The sequence below is a fragment of the Gobius niger genome, assembly GCF_951799975.1.
Source record: "Gobius niger genome assembly, chromosome: 18".
Taxonomy (NCBI): domain Eukaryota; kingdom Metazoa; phylum Chordata; class Actinopteri; order Gobiiformes; family Gobiidae; genus Gobius; species Gobius niger.
Window position 1 is genome coordinate 13203547 of NC_136869.1, and position 17525 is coordinate 13221071.

The window sequence follows — 17525 nt, forward strand, 5'->3', positions numbered from 1 at the left end:
AAAACTTTCAATGTTCCCACCTACTTCTTCTTACTCACTGTGTCATCATCTTTATATTAACATCATTATCAGCATGTTCCTTGCGCACTTTCAGTACCAGCCTGCCCCTTTCTTGTATCACAGTCCAATATGAACTAATGAGAATAGCAGGTGCAAGAGCTAATCACTGTTTTATTAGTTTTTCCTCCCTCTTGCGTCACCTCGCTGATTGCACTCTCGCTCACAAACATGGCGCGCACACAAGCTGAAATATTAACGTCCACACACTCAGAGGAAGCAGCGCCCGAGGAGAGTTTAGTCACATCAAGGTGAACTGTAAGCCCAGTGCAAAATTATAAAGAATGCGCGGCGTTAGCCAGGAGGGACGCATGAAAAAACATGAAGCTATTTGGTCGAATCTATTTTGAAGCAAAGTTAAGTCCAAAGTGTGGGTTTGGGTCTTTTGTGATTGTAGGTGATACAGACAAAAATGTATATCTCAATCATTTTGAAACTTTTTTCAGTAACAATAATCAAGCAATCATTAGGCAAACCATCAGAAAAGTGCAAAACATGTGCATGTAAGTTTAAAGTAGTACAAACTAACTAATCTCCCTAGAGGCTATAAGCGCCACTGCAGGTGTCGTAGCATGTTGCGTTTTTTTACTCATTAATTGTCCGTGAGAGTAAATACTACGCTTATAGAAAAGACAAAGGGAGAGATGGATATTGAACATCCAATTACACAATGGAGCTCTTTTTTTTCCACTCAAACTTGGCTGTAAATACTGTTTAAGTGGTGCTAGCCCGCAGTTAGCTTTGCCCGTTAGCCTGTTAGGTCCTTCTTTGTGACTCCATTAGTGTGTATTGGTCACTCCGATCCGGTGCAGGCAAAGTTGAAATTGTGGTTTTCTGGCCAGAGACACCAGGGGGAGATGAAAGACCCCCCAATCATCCCATCAACACTTGTATTACCCCCAGAGGGACTACGGAAAGGATTTATTATGGTTACCAAGTTACTTAGTACTGCTTTAATGTTGAAAGTAGAATAATGTGTTACTCAAAATCAGAATTGCCAAACTTTTAGGAGATATCCTTGTTCTAAAAGATTACACATCCTCTCTCCACATCCAAAGGGCTCTGTAATGTAGTCATTTCACCGCTGTATTCTGCTCTGGCAGAGTCCGGCCGGACCAAGCTCGACAGTTGAGGAGGCTATGAAGGCATTTTCCTGTGATCGTTTTGAATCATATCTTTAATTGATCAGCTCATGGCGAGAAGCAGCAGAAACAGCCCGCTGTGTGCAATTCTGTCTGTGTTCAGATTTCCAAAATTAATTCACACTTCAGTGGAGATATAAATTAAACAACAGTCAAGTTTAGTCGAGTCTGGCATTTTAATTTCACTTATAAAAAATATGGAACGTTTAGTTTTGAAACCACCTGTCCCTCTTGGGGGTATACTGCGTTCGCAGAATTATGTCATTATGATGTTGGTCAGTAAGGGGTTTATTTCCTTGCTCTTGTTTGGTGCCAGATACAAACGCTATTCATTCACACTGAAGTATTAATGCACTGTTGCAACCGTTTGAGTAAACTTGTAACGTGTAACCAAAAAACAAGTTAGTAAATGGTCACACTGTGCTTTTCATTACGCAAAAGAAGGTTTGCTGCTTGGTTTAATTTTATGCAAGAAAATAGATCTTAATGATTTCTTTCCTGCTAATTACTGAAAGGCTACACTAATGCTATCCTGAAATTATAATCAACAGCTAACATTTAACCATGATTATTTTTCCCTTATTATTTTGTATTTTTGTGACTTTTCCGGCTTTAGACTTTTTTTGTGATGAGCTCCAATCTGTATTTCCTGGACTCTGGTGGATCATAGATGGAACTCAAGACTGTTCTCCACATTTCCGAAGCCCATAATCCATCACCAGACCCCACTCTGAGCTAACGTGGCAACAGCCAGATTGATATTACGGGGTAAATTTCATTAGCGCAGTCCCTGGAAAGGCTGGAAGGGCTCTGGTCTAAATGGTTCGGGAAGAGGACGGACTTTTGTGGGGATATTTACTACGGATTGGATCAAGTGAACATCGTATCAGCAAATCACAGCTCAAGTCTCAAACCACAGCAAAACAACAATCACTTAAGCAATTAGATGTTTAGTCACTCGTGTTTGTAGGTTTGGGGCGGCATAGCTTGTGTTTTTCCGACGCCGCTGTGATGTTAATTAGTATCGATAAAAGTGCTATGTAAAACCTGCCTATTCACAGCAATAGTGCCACGGGATTGGTCTTTGAGTCGATCGTCGGGGATAGCACTCTTTCAAGATGTAATTTTCGAGAGTTTGTGAAATCATAAATGTCGCAGGAATTCATCTTGCAGCTCTGAGCAGTTCTGCGCTCGAAGTAATATCACAAATGCGATTATTGGTGCACGTATCTCGTATGCACTGGTTCACATGCACAGCTTGACCTTATGGTATTCCCATGGCAGGTCTGAGTCATACACACAGGTCTTAGTCATAGACACACTGGCTTTACGCTCATTAACATAATCAGAAATAGCTCACCTTTCTGGGGCCAGAGTGTCTTGTGTCTACCATGATTGCATCTTAGCGTGAAAATCAGGAGACAATGGGGCGGTAATTTCTCGGCAAGCTCTTGTTCATCTACAAGTCTAATCGTAGGCTGAGCATTGATTGGCTAAGTGTAGTGGATGGGCTTTTGATTGGTCCATTTGTTCACTTGTATCATCGCTGAAGTTTAAGCGGCTCTCAATCCTCCAAGACCATTCAGATCATGCCGTTCATCTTGTCCTTGGGATCCTGGAAGAAATGTCATGCTTATCAATTAGCATTAAACAAATGTATGGAGTTTTGGCGATGACAGCAAGTACATAAAAGTATTGTTTATTATTGGAAAATACAATACAGGACTTCTTTTACATGCTCTAGCTACTCTGCCACTGGCACCCCAATCGTTTTGAACAGAGCTAGCACAGACTGTTCAATCTTAGTAAGCCGAGCATTTTGATGTATTAAAATGTTGTAGGTCACCTCAGCATCTATTGGCCTTTCTAATGAGTGTTTGAGTGAGAGTATGTTTCACTGGCCTGTTGTTTTGGCTGCGTAAACATCCCATAATTGCACTGTGTAACAGGGGAATTGTGCCACCGGGTTGAAAATTACAGATCAGCAAATGCAGGGTAATGGTTGTGAGAACGAGTGTGTTTTCCACCCTTTGCTGTGGCGATAACATAGTGAGTGTTTCTTATAGATCGCATCATAGGGACAGGTGTGTTGATATGTACGTTATATATCAAGGGGCAGAATCTATACTGTACATAAGCATGTTCTTGCATGTATGAGTGTGTGTAACCTGTATGTCAGCTTAATGCCCTATTCGATTAGGTCCAGTTCTGTGTGTTCAGCCAAAAACAGGTACTGGAGCAGGCGTTTGTGTTTCCCTTACTCAGGCCATTCCCTGCATGGACCTGCACATTAATGTTCCCCTTCACCAGCCCAGCTTATGTCAGACGCACACCCGTCTGTGTATTTCAGGCTTGTCGTTGCTCACTAACTACACATTTAATTTGTGCTATGATATATTGTGGTGGTGTTTAGGGTTTATTATTGTGTTGTATTTTTATTATTGAATGTCTTTTTTAGACTTTTTAGAATTGTTGCATTTCCACATTGGATTGCTAGATGTGCCACCATCAGCAGCATGACAACTGTGACCCGTAGAAGCAGAGACAAGCCCCGCATCTCCGCCGCCTCATCCCCAACACACTTGCCCTTGCGCCATGTCAACACTAACACGTGCAGGGATCGCAAATGTTCGCAGCAGCTGACGCAGCAACAGTTTGCGGCTAACACAGTCGGAGTTTAGCATTATAACAGAAGTTTACAAAAGAAAGTGAACTGATAAACGTCTGACCGACCTGTTCTGATGCAGCTGAAATCCTCATGAAATGTCCACAGGTGTCCAGGGGCCCATCTCCGTATCTTACGCTGTACGGATTTAGCTGTTTTGCATGTTTTAGGCCTGTAGCGGAAACTGGGCGTCAAGAGGAAAACCACCCAGACACGAGGAGAATATGGAAACTCCTTAATTATTAACTAAACAAACAACTCATTATTACCATCAGCAGCAGAAGTCATTTCACTGTCAAATTACACTGATGTGGGAAGTAAGGTTAAGACCGCTTGCCCTGTACATTTCCTCTTCATATAAATGGTTATTATATCTCAGGATCATCAGCGGATTCCCCAGTGTCTCGTAGTATCTCTCACTGGGATCAATTAATCTGACAGAATTACCAGAGGTTTTTATTCAACTAATATTGGAATTGCAGCTGAGCTCAAATGTCGAAAGATATGCAAGTCTCTCTTGGATTTGACTTATTTTGCATAATTATTCCTCCTACAACCTCAAGGTCTGTAGGAATAGTAGATGAAGCCCATTTTAAAAACTGAGACAGTTTTATGAAATGACTTGAAGACTTTTCTCATTCATTGTCAATAGCTATTCAAAAACAATGTTCTTGTCTTTTGAATGTATTTGTCAGCTTTTTTGAAAATGAAAAATATCTCCCCCTTACTTTCCAATACTCTCCATCTTCTTAATCAGTGTTTTGTCCACATTTATTCAACCCCGTGAGCCCCCTTTTCAGAGCTGGAAGCCTCCACGGAGAAAGCCCATCGATCTGTCTTTTTGTCTGCGCACTTAGGCCGCGCACTGCAGATAGGAGAGCGAGAGAGTATAAAACCGGAGTGATATGTGCAGACAAAGGAAGGAAGGCGACACTATAAGAAACTTGTGGCCTCTCCGGGTGCCCGCAGTGGAGTGATGAGGTGCAGGGGAGAGGTGATCTACTCTTCCACCCGTTCTATTCATCATGCCCCTCATAGGCCCCACTCTCTGCCCAATTCATCTGTCTCTCTTTAAGCTGTACCTTTAATCGTGGAAAAAAAAAAAAAATCCTTCTCAATGTATGGACGGAAGTGGGCTGTGATTTGTAGTCAAACATGCACTGCAGCAAAACTGTACTCAATTTAGAGTGCTATTCCGAGGTGCATTCTCAAAAAAAAGCTGATATATCTGATCATATTTATTTGTATTATAAAGTAAAGCCTTGTAACTGAGAAGGGTGTATCAACAGGCTTGCAATTTACCCCGATAGGATCTAAATGAAGTTGCGCCCCTTAATTAAAGACGCCAGGGCACGGCACTAATAGCCAATGTTTGTTCATCTTCACCTGAAACTGCCGCTATCTGTGGAATTGCTGAAGTCTATTCTTTGTATTGACTTTACCTTGACTAATTGCCTTCACCTTGGGGCACAAAGAGCATTAGCTCACATGCAAATAAGCAAGCAAGGCAAGCCGATGCGTAACAAATAGTAATGAGGAGATTCAAACAAAAGTGCTTTTTATTTTTACAGTATTCCCTCAAATGAAAAAGGGCTGAGTTGGAGCTGAGGAAACTGTTAGTATTCTGAGTGCATGCTCTGTGTTCATCACTCAAAGTCAGACTCATATTTGGATCCATTTACAGGTTACAAGTTACAGGAGAAATTCAATCATCAGCGTTGTAAATTACCCAAATTGTAAATCACATTATCTCCTTTGTGCTCCTCTGTCTTCCCCTTCGTCTCGATACCTCTCTCCTCCTCTCCCTCGCTCCTCTCGTCCATGCCCCGCGCCGTGATGAAGATTGATGCTCAGCGCCTAATTAGCATCTGCTTTGGTATGCACGCTGGCCGTCTGTCCGGCTCTGACCCTCCAATCAGTTAAAAGACATGACAGGCCTTGTCCAATCAGATTAAGGCCAGCGGGACGGCGCTTCCTGTGTGGAGCTGTCAGTCCAGATGCATTGTGGGCACTGCTGATGAATGGCGTTTCAGGGCCTAAGACACCACAAATTATGCAACTCTGATCGTCGATGAGGGAGCAAGGGAGTCGTGAGTGTTTTTGATTATTTTTTTCCCCCAGAATTCGGCGTGTAATCTATTCACCTTTGCGCTTTAGGGACACACGAGTGAATGCCACGACAGTGAGCGATGGGTTGAACTGTAAACAGATTGTTGTCGCACGCCCCTGCTCCAGCCTTCACCCTGTGTACACGACTTGGCGCAATCAGGTGCCATCGTGTTGATCAAAATGATGAAATATGCTGTACAATGTGTGTGGTGTTGCCCTGCCTCTCAGCAAGGAGGCTGTGGGTTTATCGTGGGTTCATATCACTACAGAGGTGCTCTCTATGTTACTATGGGAACTGCAACTTCCTTCCAACGTCCATCATTACAGGTGTCTACATTAGTGACTCTAAATTGCCTTTAATGAGAAATGTTGCGATTAGAATTGAGATTTATGTTTTGAAATCATGTTTTTTTTTTTTTTTTACAGAACACTGTCAACATTTTTCAATGAGCATTTCTACTCGAGAGTAGAGTGAAAAATGAACTGCCGAGCTTATCCTGAAAGTACCACATGCTTTTTAGAACATGTTTGTGAAAGTCTACAGTGGGTTTTTATTACAAAGGGATATTGTACCTTACTTTTCAGCACATATAATAATTTGATAACATGGTAATAGGATGGAAATAGCATTGCAACTAAGGATAAGGTACTAAAGTAAAGTACTAGCTAAACTGCTAATTGACCCACTTCCTAAACTGGGTAGGTATTTGGATAATTACCATCCTATTTCCATCCTATTGCCATGCTATTACTGTGCTGTAAAGTGCCACACAGATAGTTTGTTGTTTGCAGTACACTTTTGCAAATTGCAGTTTTGTTTTGACTGTGACATCTCGCAACCCGAGAACTACTCTAAGGCTTCACAGGTGTTCATCACACTTCCACCAAGACACGATCAGTGAATTCATTTGGATGTGTTGGATGACTTTTTCATTTTTCATTTTTCACTGAATACTGTTTCTGTTGTTACCACTACAACATTACTTACTCAACCCTGAAATTGATCATTTTAGTCACTTGAGCCTGTTGCCAAAAATCATTGTTGCGTGCACATTTTTTTTACAGCCCAGTAATCCCATGAAGTCCTGGTGTGAAAAGAACGGAATGACAGAGTTTGATAACCCCTCTTTTTCATGCCATCTATACTATTCTATCACATTCAAAGTTCTTGCATCACACAGCGGTTTCATCTGTCCCTGTTATATCACACTGCCCACACCTTCCTCCCCCAACAACTAACTCCTTTATTTATTCTCAGTATGTCACACTGCTCCCCATTGTGATTCCCATGAAACTTTTTAGCTGCATCACGCCTCCACACGCCACGTTGAGAAATGACAGTGCCTCAGACTAAACAGGAACCTAGAAATCGGCGGTGCTGTGCCGCCATACAATTATCATGACACCACGGGCATCCAGGCTTTGAAAGTGTCAACATATTAGTCAAGTTTTTGTGTAAATTTTGCTTTGTGTATCACTCTCCATATGCAGCAGAGTGATACACAAAGCAAACATACAATGAGTGAAGTCAGATGAAGAAGGACATTGCTTTTATTTAGTCTTTCTTATGTTTACTGGTCAAAGCAAAGCCCTGTTTGAAATCATCTTTTCAACTTCTATTGTTGTTTGTTTTTTCCTTTACCATGTCCCCCTTTAGATGTTGTAACGCAGGGAATTCTGCACAAATGTTTCAGTCGCTATTCGCCTAAACATTACACATTCATGTAATATATTAACATATTGTATAGTAGGTGGTCAAAGCATATCCCTGAAGGGAAAAATGCCTTATATTTGCACTGCTGAAACACCGACTTTATTCTCTCAGATACATTTTGCCGAAGCTCGCTGCAGAACAGGAGTTTTCCATCTTAGACAAAAGGCATTATGCACCATATAACGGACTTATTTTGTTCTAGGAGTGGATTAAAATGAGCTTTGTCCTTCAATATTTTGTGAAAAGGACACAGTCGTGGAAATCAAACTTTATGTGTTGTTGTGCTGTTGTTGTTTACATTACCGGGACAGTATTGCTTCCTGAAAGTTGTGAAAGTTGTGAAACATGTTCATGCCGCTTCTTGAGGTGAGAGGAGAAACATCCGCAACACGAAAGCAACCCAGTATCGATGACAGCTTGAGAACTTTTGAATCTCAAAAATATTCTTTGCAACATGCGCAAAGTTTGCTCCAACTTTTATTTCTCTGATATGTGAACTGAATAGGTAATGAGCATAAACATTAGGCAACACACTGAATGAGCATGGCATAAAGTAGCCTCAAAAATGTTGTTTTTAATATGTTTTTTGAGTTGGCCCAGCTTCTTTGATTAGTCTTGGCTTTTTCTCTTACCGTTTGCATCCTGCTGTTCCTATCATGTCACCTGGCTCTGTGTCTACCTAGCCTCGGCTCTCATTAGCACCAGTGTGGACAAGACTGGCGTCTTTTATTTTTTTCATTTTTTTCTGCCCACAGTCAGCCTCAAATGTACTGCCTTCAAACTTCCACTGCCTCGTTTTTTGTTTTTTTTCTCGCACTGTGCTCACTTGCCTTCCCTCCAATGCATTTCTGTCTCTCCCCGCCAGGGCTTTTTAATTAATGGCGAACCACGATCCTTATCTTATCGTCCGATCACTCTGCTTTCTATTAACTACACTGACATAGCAGGGGAGGCCATGGGGGATAAATGACACGCACCCACCCACCACCCATACACACTGTCACGGACATTTACAAATTGCTACGTACATAGACACAGAAGCGTCCGTGCGCGCACACTCTGCGTGAAACAAACAGGCAGAAGGCAATTGTGTCCACATGCACAATATGATCCTATCTTCTCTCACCACACACACATATACAAACAGACCGGCGTGATGCTATCGGGCTAGCTGTGATTTAAGAAGTGTTGTTTGAGGGTCTCTCCACCTAAATCCCATAAACGCCTTAGGAATCCCTCGCTGGTCCATCCCTTCTCCTCTTCTTACCCTCTTCAACCCTGCTTTCTGGCTGAACGAGCACTTATCATTGGGCAGATAAAAAGGCAACCACGCTGAGGCTGGCTTTATCGTTGAGAGCCATGTTTACTCCCCTCGAACACAGGGCATTTCGCAGATGTTTCACACGTGGCACCCTCTTGATCCGGCGCGGATGAGAGTGACGCATTTTCTGTTGACAAAAACACATCTTTATGTGTCAATTAGGCACTACGCTCACAGGTGTGTTGCATTGGAGTAACTGGATGTGAAAAATGTAGTAATACAAAAAAAGGTTGCCCCTGGATTTGGGGTTGCTGGAGTTGGTCAGGTTTAGGTTACTAAAAGTGGTATTTTTAAATCTTCAAAAAGGTTTAGAAATAGTCAGCCACAGCCTACTCTTATTCAATTTGTCATCTTTCAACATCTCCACAGAAGTAGTGGGCTGGTTTGCCTCATACCTTCAGGATAGAGAACAGTCCAAATCATCACTTATAAACATCAAGAGGGGCATTCCACAGGGCTCCATACTGGGGCCCTTGCTTTTTAGTCTTTATAAATGACCTGCCCTTAAACTGCTCCGGTGCCCATTGCCAGCTTCATGCTGATGATGCCGTGTTTTATGCACCCGGAGTCACCGGAGCAGGCAGCAGTATATGGCTGAGGGGAGTCAGTGGCTCCATTAAAATTAGTTGGTGCTAAACATTACAAAAAGTGTTTCCATGTGTGTCTCTATTAAAAAACAAAACCAAAGTTTCAAAATACATTTGCAAAATAGAAATATACATATGCAGAGACAAAATTTAAATATCCTGGATTGGTTCTCGACCCCAAACTAAAGTTTGATAAACATATTTATATACAGTAATTTCAGAAACATTACAAAGAAATCTAAATAGTTAATTAGACATTCTAAACCAGGCCGCCCTCCTGTACATGCACACATCTCACATATATCACACTGCATGACAGCGTAGGCCCGGCCGCTCCCTCAGCCACTAATCGTATTGTTGGATTATTATACAATCACACAATAAAGATCATGGACAAAAAGCCAATCCACTACCATCACTGCACTATCCTTGAGAAGCATAAACTGCTAAACTTTGAAAACTTTGGCAACTTTGCCTTCTCAAAACAACTTTCAAATGTGTCAATAAGTAACTCAGTTAAAGAGTCACCAGAGGCTCCATCACTCACCACTGTGCGATTACATTCTGCAAGACTTCATTTGGTCAGTCTGCCATTTCGTACTCAGGTCCGAAGCTGTGGAACTCATTACCCACAGAACTTAATATCATGCCAGAGTTTAAAATGTTCACTTCTGGGGTTAAGTCTTGGCTGAAAACAAACCAAAGCTGTACCCATTTGTAAATAGCACTGAGTCTGTGTGAATGTATGTGTATGATTGAAAAAGTTTTGTATAAATGTTCTAACTATGCTGATTGCATACTGTAGTTCCTGATAAATAAAGTATCAGTACATCCCGACTCTTTCAAGATACCTTTTTAATAACTCTTCTCACCTCTGTCTGCATTGTCCTACATCATCGTGTTTGCGAGTGTGCTGAGCTGGAAGGCAAAATAAATTAAATTCCTGATGATAGCTTGTTGGGATTTTTGCACGCAACGGTGAGCATGGATGCAGCAACAACAAAATCAATCCTCAAAACGCCGCAATCAATGAAAGATGCAAAACTTCAACATAGATTTCTGTCGGTTCACGTCGAGGGCTGAGTTGTCTGTAGCCCGGGAGAGGACAAAAAGTAACAGAGAAGCAAGTTTTATGGTTGTTATTGGAGAAAGTATTACAGACAGCCGCCTACGCTTCCTCACAAGCTGTAATTTCCTCATTTGGGGGACCATAGCAAAACAATTATCAGCAGGGCATAATACAATAAAGCAGACCATTTCCTTGGTATTACCCAGGGACAACACATTTATTTCACTTTGTCCAGTGCACTCTGAGGAGGCTAAACTCCTGCTGGTGCAAAGCAGGGACCATAACTCACACCACTCTCACTCTCTCTCTCTCTCTCTCTCTCTCTTTCTCTCTCTCTCTCTCTCTCTCTCTCTCTCTCTCTCTCTCTCTCTCTCTCTCTCTCTCTCAGACAGAAGGTAGACTGCATCGCTGTGTGGGCAAGCCTTTTCAACAACTATCAGCCTGTAAAACTATTTTGGGACTTGAATCGTTTAGAAATGGTGTTTTACGTAATATGCTCATTTGGCAAACTCTCAAGGTCCAGTTTGTTTATCTGTGATTTTTCAAATTCTCTCTGCGGCTGCACCGTTTATAAGCAAACTCTAAATCAGGACTAAAGCAAGACTAGACCAAAAATAACCCACGCTGAATTCAAGATTACAAAGAGCAGCAAGGTATGGCACCCATTTAGGAATTATCAGAGGTGGAAGAGACTGGCACCTCGCCCTCTGCAGTGTTAAGTGCTGTCTTTGTAAATGCACATCAGAAAGAATTTTGAATATCTTAGACTAAAACAGAAAGGAACTGAAGCAGGTTTGTAAAAGTCCATAAAATAGAGCTCTGTTCTTTCCTGGAGGTTTTAAAATGCATAACTCATCCTCAGTCTAGCCATCCATGTTGTGCTAACAGATGCTGCCTGTTTAATCTGCCATACACCTTTTGGGAGTTGGCAAATAAACTTGGCTTTATATCCAAGGATTCATCTACCATGGGTTGAAATGCTTTTTTGCCTTAAACATTCTTCAAATAATAAAAAGGATAAGAGTGAAAAGACAGAATTATGGCGATATTTTTCATTTTAAATATTGTTTGTGTATGTGCAGAGAGTTTGGCTGGAGAGACCCGGAGCTGCCAGAGGTGATCCAGATGCTGCAACACCAGTTCCCGTCTGTGCAGTCCAACGCCGCGGCCTACCTACAGCACCTCTGCTTCGGAGACAACAAGATCAAAGCCGAGGTTTGTCCATTCACTCGTGCTTTAGTCCAAGTGTCGCCCGAATAATGCGGAACAAGGTTGAAAGTCGCGGTCAAATAGCCTGCTTTTGTTGCTCGAAAGGGTGTTAACTTCACGGGATATTGCTTGCAACAGTCTCTCTTAGCAGTCCCTCTATTATGCTGGCAATAAACTTGTATTAGTCCCTTAGTCACAGATTTGTTTATCCAAAGCAATTTTGAGAAGTCCCACTGAAACTTCTTAATAAACTCTCTAAGTATTGCTAGCGGGTTTACAACAATGGTCATGGCTTGTGCGCTCACTTTCACACAAAAGCTTTTTTTTTTTTTTTTTTTTTCCTGGAATTACAAGTCCCTCTACTCCCGATATTACCCTTGGAATCAATTTACAGGTCTGCGCAGGCGAGGGCATTGATAAATTTGTTTGATGAAATTAATTTCTGCCAGCCAGTCAATAGCGGCTTTTGCAAACCATGCTAATATCAATGCGGTGTGCTCGTTCATGCACAAATGAAAAGGAAGCAGAAAAAACATAAATGAACAGCACCCGAAGCGCAATGTCAAAATGTTAATAGCAACAAATGCTTTAAAAAAAAAAAAAAAAATGAAACAAAACTGAAGGGAGAAAAATGCTTTGTGAAGGCAAGGTTTCTTTCACACCTACCCACTAACGCACGGAAGGGATCCAGACACTCCCACTCAATGGAGCATGCAGGATTTTTGTCTTTTGTAGTGGAAGTAATTATCGCAATAACTGGACCAATGGAGAGGAAAAAGGCACATAAACAAGAGCCTGGTCGTTGGCAGCCAAAGTATATGCTACTCATTACCAATCAAAATTTACATAGCGTTATCCACACAGACTCTGTACACAAAACAATATTAGAGTTTTTGTTGTTGTAGGACTCAAACAGCAAACAATAAAAAAAAATTAAAAAAAATGTAAGTATTATTACTGCATAGCCACTACAGGACTTGAAAGCTAATAACGGCAAGGTTAAGGTTCGTCATTACACAGCAGTACAACGAGTTTTGTTCCCACATTCGATGCGATTGGGGTGAACCGTAAATGGACCCATCTCCAGATAGTGAGCCAGGTTGAGACCAGAATTTATTTCCAATTATATAAAAAATACATTATCAGTGTTTTTAGGTTTAGTTCTATTAAACACTGTCATTGCAGGAAAGAACAAATTGTTCAACCTGAAATGTTGAAAACCAATTATAATAGAATAAAATCAGCAATAGAATAATAAAAAAAAACATATATAAAACAGATTTATAAAACAAAGTTAAAGCTTGTGGGATAAAGATATCTCATGTTTTTTTTTTTGTTGCTCTTCTTGGCTGCATATGGTCTTCGGTGTCTGAGCAGGTATCCAATGGAGGGGGCCTGAGTCATGAAGAGGAGTAGCCTGGCATAAAGCCAGACTGACTTTATTTTTGTATTTATAAATACATATAAGGACAGTCTTTAATTGTGGTAATAGGACACAATTTCCAAATCGAGACACGAGGCGGGGCTAACGATTGCAGTTTGAACAAGAGGGAACCAGTCAAACATGAAGCGGCTTACGCTTTGCATTTACATCCTCCGCCATGATTGTTTGTAGTCCACACGTGCAGGCGAGTAAATGTTCCAGTGAAAGCCCTCTTCTTCAGCTTCTTGCTGTGGCTTTAAGGACAAATCTAGCTCATTTAAAACAGAAGAAAGGGCACTGGTAAAAGAATTGTGTTGCAGCCGCCATCTTCACTGTTTTGGTTATGGCCTGGAGGAGCACAGGTGTTTATGGGAAATCCTGCCATGGAAGATGACGCTCGTCTTGGTTTTGCCGGAGTCAGCAAGATTCAAATTGCACAATTCTAGACTGTGTCTCATGGAGGATCAGTGTGGCTCGTGCCAGGCTAGAAGAGGAGATGAACTGTCCTTCAGGATATTCTGGAGGGTCTGCAGGGTGGCCATGTCCCACCTCTCACTCAGAGATTAGATGTGTTTTTGCTTTCAAGCTTGCAGGAAGCGGTATGTTGTGAATTAGCAATACACGGTGTTAAGGGGTTAATGGTCAGAATCACCTAAGGATTTTTGTGCATGTTTTGGGGTGATATGGGAAACCGGAGCTCCCAGAGGAAACCCATCCAGGCACGGTCGGGAAAAACATGAAAGCTCCACACAGAAAGGCCCGTTAACCACTCAGCCACGGTGCCACCATCGTAGTAGTAGTAGTAGCCTTTATGTCTTGCAACTCCATATCTATTCAAAATATTAACTTTGCTCATTCAGAAAACGCCTCCTTGCCCATGGACAACCCCATAATGTGGAGAAACTAGGACATGCAGATCTCCTGACACAGACAGGAGCACACTATACTATGTCTCCACATACAGCTGTAGAAATATAGAAACAACATGTGCGAGCTGTCATATAGCAGACACACAGCCGGAGTATCTGGGACTCGGCTCACAGTTTGTTGGCGATTTAATCACAGATGCTTTCAAGTTTACAACGTGTCATGCATCTGATTTGTTGTAACAAAAGTTCCATACAATAAGCAATTGTACACCTGTAACACCTTTTCATTTGCTTCTACTTGCTTCAGCTGCTATTTGTTTTGATTTCTGGGTCCGTTCCTGATTTTGTAAAGAATAGGAAATGCATGCAGTCTTGGCTGACCAGGCAAAATGTCACAATGACATTTCCATTAATCCTTTAATTTTCTCTAAATCCTTCTAAATGAACACAGTGAATATATGTATGTGTTCATAGTGTTCTTTGTGTGTGTAGGAGTAATTAATTTGCAGAACGTCAAACTTCTCAACTCGTTTTGTCCTTGGTTTAGAGTTAAGAATATCTCTTGCTTTATCGCTTTGTTTCCAGGAAACAATTACATGTCAACTTAGGTTTCCAGCAAAACTCAACATTTGTTCTCTGATTTATTCTTTTACCGATTGATGTCCTCGCTGTATGTAAAACCGTGCTTCTTGATTAAACCTCTTGAGATTCTGTGCAAATCTTCAAAGTTTTAGCTTTTCCACAGGTGCCTGAATGTTAAGAGTGGGTGAAGGAGTGTTTGTGTTTTGTTCTCATACAAAGGGGCTCTTTAATGTTCTCATTTCAAATAAACCGGAATATTCAGTGTGCAGGAGTGTAAAAGTATTATATGAGGTGCAAACTTCATTCTCAAGGCAATTACTGTATATTAAATGTGTTGAGTGGAGCTTACGAAACTCTGGAGTTGTCTTATCAAATATCGGAACATTTTCCTAATTGCAAAAGGTGACACAATATCCATATCGCAAATCTCTGCTTGGTCATTTTTATGGATTGTTTTGAGACACAGTTTTTATATTTCTTGTGTTGGTTTAGCAACCAACAGTTATCAAAAACATTGTAGTTTACTCTCATATTGCACAGCTGTATTGTTATCCTAACTAGCTATTGATGAACAACTAACGGATTTCTCTAAGACAGTGTTGGAAGTTATGGGCTCAGCTGTTGGATTGGTGGCATCATTTGATATAGAATTTTTGGTTTGAAATGCTTCAAGCTGTAAACTATGAAGTCTTAGTATTGATCAGTATAGGAGTTGTCAATGTCACTTGGCAAAGAAGACATACTTGAAAAGTTTTATTTATTTTTGGAGGTCACATACAGTAGTATGCGGGTCTTAAAGCTTTTCCATTTAAAGTCTCTTGTATGCGGCTATTAATGTTATTTCATTTTTACATCTGCCACTGTTGGCAGGGCAACAGCAAAGAACCGCACAAGGCTTTCTGTGAAAAGCAAAGGATAAAAAGGCAGGCAAAAAATGTGTACAATCCAATACAAACTGGAGGTTAATCGTTATTAGTGAGCTGGATAAAACTTGTCAGGAATTTGCTTTTCACATATCATGTGTCATCATTCAGCTGGGTTGAATAAAGTATTGTAAAATCTCAAAGAAGCTAGCTACTATATTAAACTGTTACCACTTCAAAAAGAAAATAGGAAATGTCTCAATTTACAGAGAGGCCGAGGAAGAAGTAGCATCACTGAGGAGCTGTAGCAAGAATCAAAGATTTTCCAACAAATGTCTTCATGAAGAGGTGTGGCTAATACTGGTGACCACAGAGAAAAAGCTTGAAACTGCTTACAGTAATTTGCAGCAACTCGCGAGGCACACAAGCTGTCTGCAAAATGTGCATCTATCCGCCGCACCCAGCCCCAGTGACAGCCTGTTTCTGGATGCATGATCAGACACACTCTCACTAAACTTCAGTCATCAGTGATTCATTTTGGGCAGGAGCCTTGTCGATATCCATTTATCCCCTATTCTGCTTGAGTGGAGAGAGCCGTGCCCCCTCCCTCCGCACCCCTCGTACCATTAACATCCAGACACTCTTTAACTATACACATTCATCCTCTAATACTTTCAATTAGTGCGCCACAGAATCAGAAAAACAGTGTAACAAATATATTGAATGTCGTTAAAATGCTATTAATGGCTATTTTCAATGACCCCATTAGCATAATATAAAGTACTGGAGTATTTGGTGCAATTTAATAACACAACTATTTGGGAAAACTGACTTTGCACTTGAGTTTGTTGTTTTCCTATTTCTATTAATTGCAACGGTGGGGTGTGCGTGAATTTTCATGTGTGCAATGATCTAAGCCAGGCGGTTTCCAAACTTTTGTGACCACAACTCCCAAAATTACCAGGCAAAAACATCCCAGGGCCCAAATTGCAAGCCGCTAAACATTTAAGAGACATTTAAGAGATAAAAAGACCTATAAATTTATTTTTCTGAAACACTGAAGAGGCACAAGAGACCCCACATCTGCAGCACAGTGGAGGCGTCAGAAAAGGCGCTACAGGAAACAAAAAAGGGACAAACGAGGAGAAGATGGTGAAAGACGGTTGTGGAGCAGAAGGAGCTGTGCAGGAAGAAGAGGAAGGAAGAGGTGGATGAGCTGACCAGTGCAGGACACCACGCTCTGAAACAGGGACAAACCAAGGAGGCGGTGCACCATTTCAGAGGATCAAAGGAGCTCACTTACTTACTTACTTACTTAACCTTATTTCAGGAATGTGGCCTATTTTCAGTGAAAGAAAAATACAGGATTAATGTGTGTTCCCCCCCCCAACTTTGGGAACCTCTGATCTAAGCATTTAATCAGTCAAAGTTTATTTATATATTACATTACAACAACACCATGAAAGACCAAAGTGATTCGCCAAAGACAAAACAATTCAATACAAAACTACTACATCCCAGACAGATTTCAGTGAGTTTGAAACAAGTCTTTAACCTTTAACATTCATACAAAGCATCAGTAATAAAATAAAGGCTTGTATTTTATTATTTTTATTGGATGATGGAAGTTGTGTGGCTTTATTATTGATCAATTGCATATTTCATGCTTATTAAATGATTAATACTGGAAATGTACCCTTTTGATTTGAAAGAACATCTGTGATATTTTCTACACTCTTACATTCCGGGTTCAGTTCATTTCATTTTTGGCAATACAGGGCACTAGAAAACATACAATTTTACATGCCTTGATCAAAGTAAAATAAACAGATGCGATGGCAAGTATTGCAGGAGTATTGCACCCTTGTTTTCATTAAAATTACACTTTTCAGTCGTAGAAAAAACTCAAAACACC

The 17525-nt window shown here is 41.0% G+C and overlaps 1 protein-coding gene across 4 annotated transcripts in view; it reads left to right on the forward strand.

The window, feature by feature from the left end:
- Positions 1-17525, forward strand: part of ctnnd2a (catenin (cadherin-associated protein), delta 2a) — a 223842-nt gene that overhangs the window by 136817 nt on the left and 69500 nt on the right. For all 4 annotated transcript variants that reach the window (XM_079576430.1, XM_079576428.1, XM_079576429.1 and 1 more), the window contains exon 13: positions 11747-11879. In XM_079576430.1, coding sequence (XP_079432556.1) covers positions 11747-11879 — 133 coding nt within the window. The remainder of the gene's footprint in view (positions 1-11746; positions 11880-17525) is intronic.